The sequence below is a fragment of the Mirounga angustirostris genome, unplaced genomic scaffold, assembly GCF_029215605.1.
Source record: "Mirounga angustirostris isolate CCGP_5_RB_7025 unplaced genomic scaffold, mMirAng1.0.hap1 SCAF_2, whole genome shotgun sequence".
Classification (NCBI taxonomy): Eukaryota; Metazoa; Chordata; class Mammalia; order Carnivora; family Phocidae; genus Mirounga; species Mirounga angustirostris.
The window spans coordinates 92,177,120-92,196,314 of NW_026991710.1; the positions used below are offsets into that span (position 1 = coordinate 92,177,120).

Here is a 19,195-nt window from a genome sequence, read left to right on the forward strand (position 1 = left end):
CAGATGAACCACGAGAGACGATGGACTCTGAAAAACAAACTGAGGGTTCTGGGGGGGGAAGTGGGAGGATGGGTTAGCCTGGTGATGGGTATTAAAGAGGGCATGTTCTGCATGGAGCACTGGGTGTTATGCACAAACAATGAATCATGGAACACTACATCAAAAACGAATGATGTAATGTATGGTGATTAACATAACAATAAAAAATTTTTAAAAAAATTTAATCATGATAATATAGCATTCTCTTTAACTAAACCTGTATGCCCCTCCACACATACATATACACATAATACAAAGCATTCTGAACTCTCCCAACCCCGGGATTCTTCTCATGTCTTAAAGAGGTACTTTCTGTCCAAGGATCCTGACACATCAGGAACCCTCAGTGTGACTTTTGATTTCTGTGGGGGCATGGAAGACCTTTCCTCCATCAATTTAAGCAGCTTATAACAGGAACCACATTATAAGTTAAAGTCTTATAATCTCCTGGCACTTCCAGTAGTAAAGGAGTTTAGGTGCCTCTGCCCTATAACCAACTTTCATACTATAATAGAGGAGATATAGTTAATAGAGTGTGGACATGTCTTTGGAGGAGCTGTAACAAAGGAGATTCCTATTTGATTACATGTAAATTTCACTAATAGGCACAGAAGAGAATGATTAAAATGTGTATAGGCATGGAAAGAATAAAAAGCACCTAGTTTTGTATAAACATGGGCTTCTACCATCTGGAGATAACCACTCTTAACATATTGGCATATATCTTTTCAGATTTTTATTGTTTTGCATATGTTTAAGAAAATTGGAAACATACTCTTACACATTATTTAACATGTCAGTATTTTAACATGATACTTTCCTTGATACAGTAAAAATAATGAGATAATTTTAAAACTTGTATTCTGTTCTATGTAGTAAATTCAATAAATTTATTATTACAGGTTTAGTAAATATTAGTAGAAAAATATTGGTTGAATACTTTTAAACTCATAACTTAGCTTGAAACCCTGGAAAATGTTTTTATGGAAATGTTTTTATGCTACTATATTAGCTCAGTTTTAGTATTAATTGTGATTTTTTAAAAAAGTTTTTCTGTTTTTCTTCCCAGATCCAAGTATTTTAGAACATGCTCAAGAGGTGAGCACTTAACTATAGAGGTGAGTAGAGTCATGAATCTCTTTGGATAAAAGTACCTTCAGGAAGGCAGAAAGGACATTTTTCTTTTCATTAAGTTAGTATGGACTTTTTATATTTCAGTATTATTGATGCTAGTGAAGAGGGAGAGAATTGGGATGATGAGGGGCGGAGTGAACAGGGAAAAGTTTGTAAGTTAAGGTCCTGTTCTTCTAATAGAATTGCTATTTCTACTTAAGAAGTGGTGTTTTTGTTTTCGTCTTTTTTTCACCCCGCACAATTCAGAGGGGGTACGCTTCTAATAGTTATAATGGCTCAGTAGGCAGTGATTCTAGAGATAGATGGTTGGCCTGCACCAATAGAGGGGTGTAGCAAGATCAAAGCAGAAAGCTGATTTTAAACAACTCTACAGTACAAATCACTGAATTGCTTATTCTTTGTATGTAAAATAGATAATAGAATCTATTCAGCTCCTGCTCTGTACCACCTACTTCACCATACAGTTTATAAATGTCATCAACATAATTCTTAATACAGTTGTGTTGAATGGATGGCAGTCATCCCATTTTATGGGTGAGAATCGGAGGCTTAGTTAGACAGGTGATGAAGAAGTTGGGCTTTGTTATACGGCCCCTTAAGTGGTAGAACCTAATTCCAGTCCCAAACTGCCTGGCTTTCAAAGATTGAACACTGTACTTCACTGCCTTCTATATTAAATAAAGATGCATATAAACCAGAAACTAGTTTCTTTAAATCACCAATCAAAAAAAAGTTCAAGATAATAATTTTAAGTCATTTCTTTGAATTCTTATCTTTCTAAACCTTTGAATTCATTGTTTTCTTGATTTTTAAGTAATAAAACAATGTTAACAATAAAACTTTTTTCTTTCAGTGGTTATCAAATTATTTATAGCTAAAATACACATATTTTAGTAATATAATTTAGTAGTAATGGCTTTCATCCAATCATTTTACATAATAGTGTTTATCACATCATCATCAAATTGTTTACATTCCTATCTGTAGAAAGACACTGTGTTTGGGAGTAGTGACTACCATCTGGCAGATTTTCAGTAAATAGTTAAATGAATGAGTAGATGAATAAATATAAAGATTATAAGATAAACTCTTATTTGGGTATTTTTGAAGTCCCTGTTTCTTGAGTAAATTCTCCTTCTTATGACATTAAATTTGTTCTGAACTCAAATGGAAACTGGTAGTGTGGGTTTAAAACACCCATATGAAATAATTCAGGGGAAAGTTTTAGTTTATAAGTTTTAAAAAGTTTCTGATTTATGAAGAAAATTGCTGTAATTCTCCTTTTTTTTCATATAAAATCATAAATAATAGTATATGCTTATCTTAGCTATCTTATCGGATTGTTGGATATATCAAATGAACTAGTGTATAAAGGGACACATGACTCAAATATCTTAAAAATATAAAGGTATGGGGGGGTGGGGGGATGGGTTAGCCTGGTGATGGGTATTAAAGAGGGCACATACTGAATGGAGCACTGGGTATTAGACACAAACAATGAATCATGGAACACTACATCAAAAACTAATGATGTATGGTGATTAACATAACATAGTAAAATAAAAAAAATATAAAGGTATATTATTTTCAAAGTGAAAAAAGTGACAATTTTTTCTGATATATGTACCTTAGGCAAATATCCCTCCTAACACTTACTTTCTTGTTCTTCCAGTTTGAGAATCTAGTAGAAAGTGATGAAGTAAGTATTTCCACCATAGTACAAAACCCATATTTATTCTCATGAGTCATTAATTCTAGCAATTATTTTTAAAATTTTTATTTTATTGTCTTTTATTTTAGAATTTTTATCTTTTGGTTTTTATTTTTACTTTTTAGTTTCTTATACTAATTTGCTTACTTATATTAGCATATAATTCAGAATTTTCTCATATATAATGTATATAATACTGTATATATGGTACATAGTTTTCTATATTAATTTCATGTATTTTATGTATATATACATATATATATGTATCATATTTTAAAGCATGCTGTAGGACTCAAGGAACTTTAAAAAGGGATCTTTCTAACCTCTTGCCATTAGGTAGGTAAAATTCCTCAACAATCCAGGGTAGATCTGTTCTATAACCATAGTTTTCATAGATTTCTCAGGATGGTATTTATACGTGTCCATTCTACAATGACTTTATCTGACATTAGCCATTATCTTTTTTAACAGTTACTCTTTTTGTTGATTTTTTGCATTTCATCTCATCTAAAACTTAAATATAAGATGCATTCCAAGTACAGATATATGAAAATAGGGAAAAAAATACAGTTTAGAATTAGTGAAATGCATATTTCTAATCCACTGGTTGTAGTTAGAAGAGTTTTAGTCTGTGAGCTAAGTTTCAACTTCACTAAACTAATTATATGAGTTTGTACAAGTTACTTAGCCCCCCTTAGGCCTACTTCATACAACTCTAAAATGAGTTCTACTGGAACAACACTGCAAGCTCTGACCTTTTGTAACTTTTTGATTTCCTAAGGAAAGAGGAAAATGTATCAAACAAATTTAAATTATTCTTTAGCCCAACATTTCCCACAGTGTGTACAGAATACTAGTCTCAGAATGTAAATTAGCACATTAAAGCTTCTAAGAAGAACTATTAAAGAAACTTAAGGAACTGTTAAGAAAATTATTTAAACCTATTGAACTTAACATTCCCCAAATTAATTTGGGTATAAATCCTTTTTTAAAACAATAATACATATTTATTATAATCTGATAGAACACATTTGAGAAACTAGCTTAGCCTTTTGTTTCCCAGTAAAATTTCTGCCAAATATTTTAATGTTTCCTAGAACCTAATTTCTTTCCCATTTCAAAGGTCACTTTAATTCCATATATTTTTTAAAACAAGTGTAAGCAAACAATACAATTTTTTTTAAAGATTTTATTTATTTATTTGACAGAGAGAGACACAGCGAGAGAGGGAACACAAGCAGGGGGAATGGGAGAGGGAGAAGCAGGCTTCCTGCCAAGCAGGGAGCCCCACGCAGGGCTCTATCCCAGGACCCCAGGACCATGACCCGAGCCTAAGGCAGATGACCAATGACTTAGCCACCCAGGTGCCCCAGTGTAATATTTTTAAAGTTTCTAAACTGTAGAAGTGCTAAATATAAGAGTTCTTTCAATCTTTATTATGGTTCATCCCAGCATCACACTGCTTTTTAAAAGAATATGGTTCCATGTATTTTCCTAAGGTGTTTTTTGTTGGGTTGAGTTTTTTGTTTGCTTTTGTTTTTACTAACCAGTCTTTTCCTCTTTCGTATCATATTTTGTGTTTGGTTTAGTTGAACATCATCTTGTTTTTTAGTGCTATTTCCTATCATTCTGAGTTTTATTCCTGCTGTTACTTGGCCATATATTTTAACTGTCACACATGAATAGCTTAAGTGTCTAAGAAAGATACGTAAATCCAAATCAGTCTTTAAAGTAGTTATGGTGGGGCGCCTGGGTGGCTCAGTTGGTTAAGCGACTGCCTTCGGCTCAGGTCATGATCCTGGAGTCCCGGGATCGAGTCCCACATCGGGCTCCCTGCTCAGCAGGGGGTCTGCTTCCCCCCCCCCGCCCTCTTCCCTCTCATGCTCTCTGTCTCTCATTCTCTCTCTCTCAAATAAATAAATAAAATCTTAAAAAAATAATAAATAAAGTAGTTATGGTATACTTTGGAGAAAAAATATATATAGGTAATTTCATAACTGTGTGAAAAAAAAAACAAAAACAGTTGATTCTCATTATTTGTGGTAGTTATGTTCTATAAAGTTGCCATAAATGCTGAATTAGTGAATACCAACTGGACCATTACTCTCAGGGGGAATAGAGAATTAGATTCCTGTAAGCTTCTAGTCACAACATTTTCATCAACCAATCAGTAAATTACCTTGTTTTAGGTGTCTGTTTGACAACTAATTTTAATACATATTATTGATTCATTAACTTTGAACAGCACTATAAGTCATGCCTGAACTGAAGCCTGTCCAACACACACATTTTCTCCCTAAGGCTTGCTCCAGCCTCCTTAGGACTAGGAACATTAGACAGCACTTCAACACCACACATGGGAGTCATTTTATTTTTTAAAAATTTTTTTAGGGGCGCCTGGGTGGCTCAGTTGGTTAAGCAACTGCCTTTGGCTCAGGTCATGATCCTGGAGTCCCAGGATCAAGTCCCGCATCGGGCTCCCTGGTCGGCAGGGAGTCTGCTTCTCCCTCTGACCCCCGCCCTCTCATGTGCTCTCTCTCATTGTCTCTCTCTCAAATAAATAAATAAATAAATCTTTAAAAAAAAAATTTTTTTTTTAAGATTTTTTTTTTTAATTTACTTATTTGACACAGAGAGAGAGAGAGCACAAGCAGGGGGAGAGGCAGGCAGAGGGAGAGGAAGAAGCAGGCTCCCTGCTGAGCAAGGAGCCTGATGATCCCAGGAGGCTCGATCCCAGGACCCTGGGACCATGACCCAAGCCGAAGGCAGTCACCCAACTGGCTGAGCGACCCAGGCACCCCAGGAGTCATTTTTTTTTTTTTTAGATTTTATTTATTTGAGAGAGAGAGAATGAGAGAGAGAGCACAAGAGGGGGGAGAGTCAGAGGGAGAAGCAGACTCCCTGCTAAGCAGGGAGCCCGATGTGGGACTCGATCCCGGGACTCCAGGATCATGACCTGAGCCGAAGGCTGTCGCTTAACCAGCTGAGCCACCCAGGTGCCCCCCAGGAGTCATTTTAAACAGTGAAATCACCAACAAAAAAGCACAAACATGCAAAAAAACCTGGTACTCAATAGACTGTAAAGAGGACACTATGAGAACTGAAACAAGAAGGCAGAGCATCACCATGTTCTACCGCCATTGGGAATATGCATTTTGGGTAACTCAAAGTTTTTGCTGTTCTGTGGAAGTCTGTTCATGATTACAAAAGCACAGGAATTATTAGTTTTGATGTTACATAGGTGAATTTACAATTATGGAATCTATAAATAATGAGGATCAACTGTAAATGATGAGGGCATAGAAGATATGTTGTCTAGTACCATCCTGACCCAGAAGTTCATTTGCTGTAGAATATATATTTGTTAAAATAAATTAAGAAATGTCCAATAATTAGTTTATATATAATTAAGCTAGATAATAAATTTTACTTTTGAGAAGTTGTAAAATTTTAAAGCTTTTTGTTTAAGACACTTTAATAATAAAATTTGTTTACTATGATAAAAATAGATAAGCAGAAAATATTTTGATTAAATAAAAATTTTATTGACTTGCCTTGCATAGAATTCAGCTAGTGAAGTTTCTTTAATTGTTTAATTTTTGTACAGGGGGAAAGCCCAGGAAGCAGTCATAGGTAAGGCTTTTTTTTTTTTTAAACAATGTCTGTGTGAACCATGAAAAGCTCTCTAAGAATCAAGGCTCTGTCCTTTGCTTGCTTTGAGGCATTGAATAGTTTACATTTCAGGACCTTAGTTTTCTCTTTCTAGAAGTTTGAGGCAAATAATAACATCTCAAAGTATTGTTTTGAACATTAAGGAATTTAATGTAAAATAGTACCTAGTGCTCTCCTATTGAACCTAAATCATGTATTTTTTAGTTTTTAAAAAACTATTTAATATCAATAAATACACTTCCTTGAATTTTTAAAATATCCCCCTTTTCCTTCCTCATGACATTCTAAAACTTGTTTTACTAACAGGTTAACTAGAACCTTGATACTCTAATTTATTTAAGCAGCCTTTTTAGATTCTTTTGAAATTGTATGAGCTACTTGAAGAAGAACCATCTGTCTTTAACTTGAGAGTTCTTAATATCAAGAGAATATTTTCATACACTTTCATATTTTTAATGCATATTCTTTACCTTTTTTAGTTTAGCAAACATTTATTAGGCAACTCTGTGGCACTGTGCTAGGCACTGGAATTAAAAAATCAAACATGTTTCTCTATATTAGAAGAAAGAATATCCTGGTCTGAGGGGTAGTTTGTGTAAATGACTAATTTCGACATAACATGGAAAAAGAGATTAAATAGCAGTTATAAAATATGCATGGAAAACCTAAAGGAGAGACCATTTGCCCAAAATGTGTGAGAAGAGGTGTGTCCAGGTAGACTTCTTTAAGGAGATGACACTTAAGTTGATCCTGGAAGTGTTGGCTAGTGATAACTATCCAGAGGAGGAGAGCATTTCAGACAGAAGAAATTGCATGAACAAAGTGGGTTGACTGAAAAGAGGCACAAGAGGATTTTTGTGGAGGGATGGATATGTTTGTATTTTGCTTTGTGTGGCAGTTACACAAGTGTATACAATTGTCAAAACTTAATGAACTGAACACTTAAAATTTCTATTTTATTTTATTTAAGTTATACCTCAAAAAAAAAAAAAAAACCTTTAAAAAAAAAAGCCCTAGGTAGAAGTTAGGGCTAGAGGAAGAGAAGTAGGAGACATTACCTTATACTGGTGGTTAAAACCATTTTAATTGTCAAGATCACCTACCTGAGATTGGGAACAGAAGGAAGTGGGGTGCTTGGAGTATGGAGAGAGAACAGTGGTCTAAGGATTGAATAGGCAAATACTGTAAGAGGATTCTGAAGACAACCAAGATTCAGTGAACAAAAAGAAGTAAGAGAGCATAGAAAGCCAAGGGAAGACAGAAAACAGACTGGCAGACAGATGGAATGGAGAGAACAGCCAACACCGTTTCATCAAACTGAAGTGAGAAGATAAAGACTCAAAAGTGTCTACTATATTTGGCAACATAGAAGCCACCTTTGCTAGAGTTATTAGGGATGAAAGCAAAGATAGATTGCTATGAGGTAATGAGAGAATGGGAGGTAAGGACAGAGAAGGTAAGATAAACACAGTAGTTAAGAGCAAGGAGCTAGACTACTTGGATTCAGATCCTAGCTTTATCACATATTATTTGATTTATTTGGACATAATCTGTCTTCATCTCATTTCCCTTATGTGTATTATCTCTTTATCTACCTGATAGTGTTGGTGTGAGGATTAAAATTAGTTAATATATGTAAAGTACATGGAAGAGAGCCTGACACAGTAAGTGCTAGATGCACTATCAGTGTACATTTAGTGTCACGAATTTTAGCGGAAATGGGAAGGAGAGAGGGAGTGGCTAAAGATAAATATAGATCACATGAAGGTTTTTCCTTTTTTTCTCCTTTTTTTCTTTCTTCCCTCCTCCCTTCACATGGAAGAGAGGTGAAGACAGATTTTTAAAAGTAGGCTAAGATGAGGGGCGCCTGGGTGGCTCAGTTGGTTAAGCGACTGCCTTCGGCTCAGGTCATGATCCTGGAGTCCTGGGATCGAGTCCCGCGTCGGGCTCTCTGCTCGGCAGGGACTCTGCTTCTCCCTCTGACCCTCCCCTCTCTCATATGCTCTCTCTCATTGTCTCTCTCTCAAATAAATAAATAAAATCTTAAAAAAAATAAAATAAAATAAAAAGTAGGCTAAGATGAAAGAGAGGTGCTAATTGATAAAGCAATGTCCCAGAGAATTCCCTGGAGTAGGGGAGCAAGGGTGGCATCAGTGGTGAATGAATCAAGAGTATAAGTGTAGCACATGACCTTGAACAAGTTAAGGAATGCCACCTCTTCAGAGGATGGAGGGAAGAATAGAGAAGATAGACTCAAGTAAGAGGAGGAGTGGAAAGAAGTTGAAGGAGTTGCTGGTTGGTGCTTCCCATGTCTCAGAGTGGGGTGGAATTGACTTCTAAGAGAAAAGAGTTTGAATGAGGAACTTAAAGAGTACTTGAAGATTTGAAGTAGTTAAGATGTGAGAGGGAGTTGACCATGCCTAAGAAAAGGGTTATTGCTAATGTTAGATTTTCTCTAGCAGCTCTCAGGAGAAAGGGCTAATCATGGAATTGATCCATGTCAGAAAGTAAGCTGGGTGAATAAGGTGTCATGATAGGAGTGCAAGAAGGTGAGTATGTTGGTAAGAAAGTACTTCAGATTTGCCATGGTGTCCATATTGGTTGTATGTGAAGGTTGGCAAGGTAATTAGGATAGGTAGACAGGAGAAAAGGGAAGAAAGGGAAGAGATCAAGAGCCTGGAGTAGCCAGAGTGATTGAGCAGGATAAATAGGAGGGTAGTGGGTATGTGAGTTAAGAGTTCCAGAATGGTAAGAGGACTATCAGAGCATAGCGTACTGAAGTTTATACTTTATGGTCAACATTTTGGGATATGGTCAGAAGGCTGAAGCAGAGCCAAAGTGAAGGTAAATGGAGTCCACATTTCTTAAAAGTGGTTGTAGTGCTAAAAAACACTCTGATGATATATATCATCCTATTCAGCGTATATACCAGATTATAGCAAGTGTTAAAATATATGCCTTTTTATTCATAACCATTGAAATTATAGCATCAAATTGCTTTAATACTTTGACAGTACAATTTTAGTATTTCTGTGGTTGATGAGTGTTTTATTTTGACTTGTACTCATCAAAAATATTTTTTCTTTTCTTTCTTTTTTCTCCCTCATTTTTCTCTGTAGGCCTCTTACTGAGGAAGAAATTGTCAACCTAAGAGAGAGGCATTATGATTCTATTGCTGAAAAACAGAAAGATCTTGATATGAAAATTCAAAAAGAGGTAAATAGTCTTTATGTTGCTTAAGTATATGTTATCATAAGACCTCTGTTCATACTATAGAGAAAGTTGAGATTAACTAATATGGTGCATATGAATAGTCACTAGATCTATATTTAGATATTATACAGATGAAGATTATTTAAAAGTAAAAAAAATTCTGGTCTATTATAGTTTGTATTATTTCATTTTAATTTATCAGAAATCATATGCTGCCAAAAATGAAGATAATACATTCTTCTAAAAACTAATTTCTTAATTCACAAATAGAGACTCTGGCAAGATACATGTATTTTTGTTTTTAAAACCAACTTTTAAAAAGTCTGTTTCACAATAAATGTTTCTTAAGTCTTTTTGTTTGTTTTGGACTTGTTTATTCTTAGTAAGTGAACCATAAACTATAATCATAAATGTTTTATTTACTTTAATGTGTTTATGGGAATGGCCTATAATTATAGTTTTGCTATTCACTAAATGGAATTAGTCATATTCTATTATAGATTTAAGAATAGTCTTTTAAGTACCAATTAGTGATTTCAACAGCATTAATTTAAGTTATGCAATAGATGCTAATATTAGGCTAAAGAAAAAAAATTGAAATTTTATTTTTAAGTTTGACATGCAATAGATTATTACTAAAGCAGTTTGTATGCTATTATGAATGGCAAGAACTTAAATTTGAAAGTAATTTTTGAATAGCTTGATAGCAAAATTCAGGACACATGTGCATCAATGAGACATGAACTTTGTGAAAGCTTACTTCACTTTGATAGATGGTGATATGATTGGCCTTAGTTTAAAGACCTTGGACTAAGAAAGCCAAAACCATTAAACTAGTCAGGGTGATAGGCATTGGAACAATTGTTGAGAATGAAGATCACTGCATATTCTAAAGGAAGAAACAGCTTTGTATTTCTGCAAATTAAATGCTACTACTTCATAATTCAACTTCTAAAGAGTTCTATAATATGTTTGATATCATTTGAATTATTTTATAAAAGGAGAAATTGAAATGAGAAATCACAAAAATTTCAATTCTACTATGCTTTGTAGAGATCATTTATTTTTTTAATAATTTATTTTTAATTTTACAAACATTTTATTTTTAGAGCAGTTAGACAGGTTCTGATTTTTGTTAATCCTTATTGTTTTGTTCATATACAGTTAGCCTTACAAGAAGAGAAGTTAAGACTAGAAGAAGAAGCTTTATACGCTGCACAGCGTGAAGCAGCCAGGGCAGCAAAGCAGCGAAAGCTCTTGGAGGTGAGGGGAAAAGACCCCAACATATATTAGGGCTGCTTTTCTCCTGATTTTCTCTGACAAATCTTAGTTGAGACTCTTTCCCCACCCTAGAATCAAGGGCTTCTTATTTAACAACGAATGTATTTATGTATATATTCTTAAGAATTTTAAAGGCAAATTAGCTTGTCTTTAACAACTAGAAAGAACATCAAAGTATATGCTTGATATTGAATGTTGTTTAGCTTTAAATTAGCAGAAGCTCATTCTTGTTTATCCCAAAGATGAAATGTAGTTTTCCAAAATCCAGTATTCTTTTGGAAAAAGAAATATACTCTTAGGTGGAAACATTACAAAACTAATCTTTAAATATAATTTCTGCGGCATTTTTTAGTTTATTTTTGTGAGTATTTTTTTAAACAATTCCTTGAACTGCTGGAATTTCTTATACTTCTTTGAATCTGGTAAGCTGGGCAATTTGCCTCATTTTTAAATATTGTAAATTTCTCATCTTTATTCTTGTCTTTGGGAGATTTAGAGTTTGAATCTTGAGAAATCTTTGGCATATTATCAGAGAAGGCAACAGATTTATTCTATCTCGCCACGCTATATGTTAATATGGCATTACTATAAAGGCAGACCGCTATTAATAACAGGCATTTATGGTATTACTGTTTTAATTAGTTTACATGTTTTACTTTGTTTAATCCTCGCAACAATCCTTGGAGATAGGTAGCGTTTTCAATCCTCATTTTATAGATGAGGAAGCCAAGGGACAGAAATGTTAAATAACTTGCTTAATAAAATCCTACAGTTAATAAATGGTAGAGCCAGCATTCAAGCACAGCAGTGCTTAGCCAGTTATCCTACTTAGTATCTTCCTCCATATTTTGCCTACGTGAACTCTCTACTGTAATATTAACTGAAGTAGTACAAAGATCATGTCACATAATTACTGTAACTTAGGGAAACTGAAAAATCATGTGTCATATTGCTATGAGTTTATATGTGACCTGTGTCCTTTTTCTCTCTTTCTCCCCCTGCTCCCCTGTCATTTTGATTAATCTGTTTCAGCAGACTAATTAGATTATATGAGAGAGTGGGGAGGTTTTGTTTTTGTTTTTTCATAAGTTCTAACTAGTGGAAAGTTTAAAAATTAACTCATCTTCTACTAAAGAAATGAAAATATTTTTCTGGCTATAATTTACATAACTCTTTTTACTATAATAAATTCTCTACTGCTCACCTTTTAAAGACAAAAGCATTCCATATGCAGCATCTATTTGGGTTCTCTGAGTTTTTCCAGAGTTCTCGGAGTTTTTTCTTCCCTGACTAAATACTGATACAGGAACACATAGCAGTGTGTACAACACACACTGGGACACGAAGATACACGGATACACGCAAGTTCATCTCATTTTCACAACAGCCCTATGAGTTTGCTAGGGCAGGATTATAGCCATCTATAATTTACAGATGAAAAAAACAGGAAGTAAAGGACATGCCATGGACACAAAGCTAATAACTGTCAGAGCCTTAACTCTCTGACAGGTCTTTTAAATCCTTTGTTTTTATTATTTCTGAGTCAGCTCAGCCAGGTCTTCTAGATCATTTGTTCAATTGCTACTTATTTCAGCCAGAATAGAACTTCATCTACTGTTTTAACTATTTTTTTCTTACCCTTCATCCTTCCAGTTATTAGAAGTTCTTAGGTGTAATAAGAATGTTCAGTACATCAATGTATGTATGTTTTAAAATTTGTATTTAATAACACTGAATATTCTGACCCCTCAAGGATTATACACTGAAAGATTGAGAGAAATTCCAACCATAAATAAGAGGATATAGAAATGAACAGTGATACATTTAAGGAAAAAGACTTCAATAGAATAACTTTTAAAGTTGTTTTTTTTTTTTTAGGAACTAGAAAAAATATCTTTGGGTGTTGTATGAATGATTTTTTAAAGTATAATTTTACAACAGAGTGATTTTGTATTGCATTATGTTTCCAAAGCAAGAAAGGCAGAGAGTTGTGCAGCGATACCATCCTTCAAACAATGGAGAATATCAGAGGTAAATAGTGAAACATACTACTTCCCTTAGTGGTAGAAAATGTAATTTCCAAAGAGCACAGCTCAGCTCTGGGTATTTGTATACATATTATGTATGTGTGTTCCCTAAAGAAGATAGACACTATCTTATAAGAATACTGAGAACATTTGCTTTCTTTACATTGGAAAGTGATCATTATTTATTTGAATTGATTTCATTGCATTTTTAAGAGTGGTCATATCTTCCATATAGAAATGATGCAAAAGAAAAAAAAAGAAACAAAATGATGCAGTAACACACTGAATGCTTTTGGATAAATTGCTTATGTCTTGCCTTGCTTGTTTGTGTTTTCCTTAACACATCTCTTTTTCTTATAATAAAGTTTATGTGTGATCATTTTTTAGAAGACACATTCCAGAATCATATGTTCCACTCATTCAAAGTACCTTTTTCATGACTCATTATTGTAAATTATGAAGATGGACTTATTACTAAGCTTTGACTTCAATATTAACCAAAATCTTATCATTTTCAGTTTATTGCTAGCATTAAGAAAATTAAGACCTATTTTCATTAGGTTACTCTAATTGTATAGTAATTATAAATTTGTGTGGGATAGACCTTCAAACTAAAATGCCATAAATTAACTTAAGCATGCATTATGTTGCATCTATTATGAATATATTTCTTTTACTTTAATTACAGTTCAGGACCAGAAGATGACTTTGAATCTTGTTTGAGAAATATAAAGTCACAGTATGAAGTTTTTCGAAGTAGTAGTAAGTCTTTTAAAAGATATACATGCTTTTTTACTTTATGCCACAGTAAACAGATAATTGGAGATCCTGGCTTTGTTTCTATAGAACTTTCTGCCCTTTAAATTTATATTTTCTAGATAGGTCAGTTAACTAGTCCTTAATTACACAATTTTATCTTTCCTTTTTATTTTTTATTTTATTTATTTATTTTTTAAAGATTTTATTTATTTATTTGACAGAGAGAGAGACAGCGAGAGAGGGAACACAAGCAGGGGGAGCAGGAGAGGGAGAAGCAGGCTTCCTGCCGAGCAGGGAGCCCGATGTGGGGCTCAATCCCAGGACCCTGGGATCATGACCTGAGCTGAAGGCAGACACTTAACCAACTGAGCCACCCAGGCGCCCCATATTTTATTTTTTTAAGTAGGCCCCATACCCAGCGTGGAGCACAATGTGGGGTCTAAATTCATGACCCAAGATCAAGACCTGAGCTGAGATTAAGAGTTGGACGCACAACCGACTGAGCCACCCAATCACCTCTTATCTTTCCTTTTAAAAAGGAGTTGGAGCAAGGTGCCTGGATAACTCAGTCCATTAAGCTTCTGCCTTCTGCTGAGGTCATGATCTGAGGGTCCTGGTATCGAGTCCTGCATCAGGCTCCCTGCTTGGTGGGGAGCCTGATTCTCCCTCTGCCTGCTTCTCCCCTGCTTGTGCTCTCTCTCTCTCTCTCTGACAAATCAGTAAATTTAAAAAAAAAAAAAAAAAGGAGTTGGAGCAAAGAAAAATCTCAGGCTATTACTATAGATCTGGAAGGAGAGTCAAGCACTCGTTTTTCCATTTCTACTGTGGTGTTACCTCTCCCCCCTCCCAGGAAAAGGGAAGGTGGGAAGAAGGAGTACAAAAGTTTACTTATTTTACTTAAATTGATTTATAAGATTAAAGTGTTTTTCTCTAAGTTTCAATAGTCAGGACTCCTGTCCTTCCAATAATGGAAGCATAGTAGTGGTTCCTTTTGAAAACAGACTGCTTTCATTTTTATTTTTTCACTTATTTTTTGTCCCTCTTTGTAATTGAGTATTACCTAGAATTCATTGTATTGGAAAAGTTTATAATTCATTTAAATTTACATGTTTATCATGCTGCATGGCAAAAAAAAAAAAAAAGGAAAGGAAAAGGAAAAAAGCCGTATGTTGTTCCTAACAAAAACTTACCAATGTGTTGATTTCAATAATTGTTTTGTATGATGTTGAAAGGAATAATAATATTTGGAGAAAGATAATATTACAAAATAAATGGTTGTGGTAAAAGAGTACATATGATCACATTATATTTGGTGTATATTCTAGGACTCTCATCAGATGCGACAGTTTTGACACCAAATACAGAAAGCAGTTGTGATTTAATGACCAAAACTAAATCAACAAGTGGAAATGATGACAGCACATCCCTAGATCTAGAGTGGGAAGATGAAGAAGGTATTTTATATTCACAATTTTACCTAAAAGTTTTAATCCATGTTAATCTATAGAAATCTACTTGGTATTTTACTTTAAATTGAAAGGAGTGCAAGGCCTTAAAAAATCAGTATAAAAATTTCTTGTTCTCTTACTGTATTACTGATTATCCCTTGTTGATAAATGGTTTAGAAAGTTGCTTAATTCTTAGTGTTTCTTGAGCTTTAAAAAATAAATTTTAGGGGCGCTTGGGTGGCTCAGTCGTTAAGCGTCTGACTTCGGCTCAGGTCATGATCCCAGGGTCCTGGGATCGAGCCCCTCATTGGGCTCCCTGCTCCGCGGGAAGCCTGTTTCTCCCTTTCCCCCTCCCCCTGCTTGTGTTCCCTCTCTCGCTGTGTCTCTCTCTGTCAAATAAATAAATAAAAGCTCTTTAAAAAAATAAATAAATAAAAAATGTTAGTTTTTCACTTTAAGGTTTCTGTAATCCAGCCCATTTTATATTAGAATTACTGCCCCCTTGTGGTCAACCTAAAGCCAAAATTTTATTATCTTTTGGTTCATTATAAATTAGCCATTTGTTAGGGTTTTTTTGTGTAGCACAGAAGCTTTAACATGGACATAGGTTTGAATTTTAGCTATGTCTTCCTAGCTGTAGTACTTTAGGTAGATTTCTTACTCTCCTTAGGCTGCAGTTTGTTCATCATAAAAAGGGAATAATAAACCTACTTTAAAGGATGATTATTCACCATTGTACACACAGGGTCTAAAAATGCCTGGCACATAATAAGCAGTAAATATTTGAAAAAACAAACATATGAATGTTGTGAGGATGAAATGAAACTTACATAAAACACCCAATACAAGTGTGGCACATAGCAAGGACTCAAAATTGTAGCTACATTGTGGATTTTTTTTTTCAGGCTATTTCACTGAATAAGGCTCAAGTTTTCATTTTCACTTTAAGAACTACATAATCCATGAAAATGAAGAACCAATTACAGAATGTAGGACTTTAATAAAAATAGTAAGCATTAACTATTTCATAGAATTTTGAGATGGAATGGACCTTAGTCCTCTAGTCGAGTAATTTCTTTTATCAATAAAGAAACAAAGATACAGGGGACTTGATTAACTTTACCAAAGATTGCATTAACTTAATTAAGTCATCTTCTCAGCCAAACACTGTTTCCACAATCCTGTACTTACGTTATTTCATATCTGGATCCCAATCAGCAGACTGTAATAAAATCTATTTTTATTGTTAGCATCTTGTTCAGTCTGATCTAAAGCCTTTCAGATCTTTTAACTCCTGATTCTGTCATCCATAATATCTGTATGCTAATCAGATTTGTAGATAACATGACTTTTAAGAGTATTATTTAAGTCATTAACACAATTATTAAACTAGACTAGGTAGAAGACAGAGCCCACCAGAAACCTTCCCTTAACAGCTCCTCCATAGGACTGACTCTTTAAGTAAATTTACAAATCAAGTCTGACTGTTAAACAAAAGCTACATTTTTAAACTGTAAAGTCTTTTAATATAGCCTTTAAAATTTTCACTGAGATTTCTAATAACTCTTTCCAAATAATAGGAATGAATCGCATGCTCCCAATGAGAGAACGTTCCAAAACAGAGGAAGACATTCTCCGAGCAGCACTTAAGTATAGCAGCAAGAAGACTGGAAGTAATCCTACATCAGCCTCTGATGATTCCAATGGGCTGGAGTGGGAGAATGATTTTGTTAGTGCTGAAATGGATGATAATGGCAATTCTGAGTATTCTGGATTTGTGAATCCTATATTAGAACTGTCTGATTCTGGCATAAAGCAATCTGATGCAGATCAACAGAAACGATAGGGTAAAATTGTATGACCCTGTTTTATCTGTTGTGACCAAATGTTAAAAACCAACTAGAATGTATAAATAGTTGTGCTGAGCCTTTTTTTAAGAGGGAGATAAGAAACCATGTTGTAAATGCTTATTAGAAAGGAATAGAAATGATAGGCTATATCTGAGTTGCTTCAGAATTAAGTGCAATTTCATCATCTGCCTTCTGCTTTTCAAAAACAATTTAATGGTTCTATCATGTTATCAGTTAAATTTATTTTAACTCTTCTTTATAGCATTCCTGTTTACTATTTGTAGATTTTCACTTTTAAAAATAGTTTTATTGTTTTACTTTGAATGCTTTCTTAAGCCTATTTCAGTAGTTAACTGTGAAAATATTGCATTTTGTGTTAATTCTCAGCAGATGTGAAGGGAGCATGAGGAGGGACTGCCAGATCAGATTTATAATAGTGTTCCCTTTTCCACCTTTTCCAACATTATTTATTCCTATGACTTACTTAAATTTTATGATCTAATAGTAAGCACAATTGAGGAGATGACCCTAAAGAAATGCTGAAATATCAGTTTTTTTCTACACTTACTGCATATCCTAGTATAATAATGTTGATTCAGTCTGAACAAAGGATATGATGTGTTAAAATAGACTTTCAGAGTTCAGACACCTGAAGCTGGTAATCAAAAGTAATATTTAAGAAAATATATATATTTAGGTTTTTCATTTCCTTTTACATGCTGCCACTATAAATGAATATTGACTTTAAGTTAATTGATAAATTTCTAGGTGTCATTTTTTTAAATTCTATATTTCCAATGCATGGACTTAGAAAGATTTTACACAGAACATACTCTCTGTGCATGATTTAGTAAGAAAGGAAAACCTAAATATGCAATACGGGTATTTCAAAATAAAATCCTTTCTGGTGTGAAAGGATTCATTGATTTTATTAAGCTTTCCTTTGCCTTGTAATACAAGGTGGTTTAATGGGATGGAGCTAAGCATATCAGTATAAATAACTGCATTTGTGATATACAATGAACTCTTCTTTTCCCTAAAGTTTACATTTCACTTTGAAAGGCCAAGGTTATAAAGCACTCCCTAATTGTTTGTCTTAATTTTGCTGAGGATTGAATATGATTTTGGTAAGCAAACTGTTTTCTGATTTTTCCTTGGTGTTTTTTTTTTCTTTTTTTCTTGCAGCAGTGACAGTGCATGTTCTCAAAAATATAGGAAGGTCCAGATATAAATAGTAACTTAAAGTTCTTGCTGTACTTAAGAAAAAAAAAAATCATGTGGCCCTTTCAATATTTGAACTGCTAGGCAATGACATCAATAGTTTCATCTTTTTTTTATCTCATAGAAATAAATGACACTTTAAATATGTAAATATATTAGGTATGCTATTATTTATGACTGTCTTAACATAATTTAAGTTGTAGCTTTGTCACTGGAAATATTTTAAAGGTAATCTATATTCACATTGCCTGTGTTATGCCTTTTAAAGTTTGTATACATCAGATGTATATTTTTGGTTTGGCATAAGCTACTATTGTAATTTTTCTTGGCATTTTGTTCATAAAAAATTTTTTGAAGGAATGATAACCTCAAGGATTGTGAATAAACACATTTTTACATTTAAAAATAAAAAATTATTTGATCATTACTAGTTTTACTCTATAAACATGCAATAATTCTGACTCCTGAGGTATAATTACTTTATTAAATCTGCCTTGAAGACAAAAAGGAGTGAATTAGGAAAGCAGGATGGAACTAAATTTGAAAATGTTTATTTTAACTGCTAAGAAAAGATATTAATTTCTTGTTTTATATGTTTATAAAAAACCCTGGAAATAACATTTTTTTATTCAGCAGATATTAGAGAATCTACTGTGTCTGATAGGGTGTTAGGGACATAGTAAAAAGACATACAATGCTCAAGCTCTTTTGCCTACATTCTGATGAGAGAGACAAGAAAATAACAAGTAAACATATAAATAAGAAAACCACAGATCACAATTAGAAAATATACAAGATGATAGAATGCAGGATAGCTGGGGACTAAGTGACTACTTTGGT

At 33.8% G+C, this 19,195-nt stretch overlaps 1 protein-coding gene across 2 annotated transcripts in view; it reads left to right on the forward strand.

The window, feature by feature from the left end:
- The window catches only part of AP1AR (adaptor related protein complex 1 associated regulatory protein), a 37,438-nt gene extending 19,695 nt beyond the window's left edge, over positions 1–17,743 (forward strand). Inside the window, exons 2-10 of one of the 2 annotated variants that reach the window (XM_045880582.3) lie at positions 1,109–1,157; positions 2,846–2,872; positions 6,492–6,517; positions 9,676–9,772; positions 10,934–11,032; positions 13,023–13,081; positions 13,766–13,839; positions 15,162–15,290; positions 16,865–17,743. In XM_045880582.3, coding sequence (XP_045736538.1) covers positions 1,109–1,157; positions 2,846–2,872; positions 6,492–6,517; positions 9,676–9,772; positions 10,934–11,032; positions 13,023–13,081; positions 13,766–13,839; positions 15,162–15,290; positions 16,865–17,130 — 826 coding nt within the window. In that variant the 3' untranslated portion in view covers positions 17,131–17,743. The remainder of the gene's footprint in view (positions 1–1,108; positions 1,158–2,845; positions 2,873–6,491; positions 6,518–9,675; positions 9,773–10,933; positions 11,033–13,022; positions 13,082–13,765; positions 13,840–15,161; positions 15,291–16,864) is intronic. The other variant, XM_064584967.1, reaches the window with a different exon arrangement.
- Positions 17,744–19,195: the final 1,452 nt, after the last annotated feature.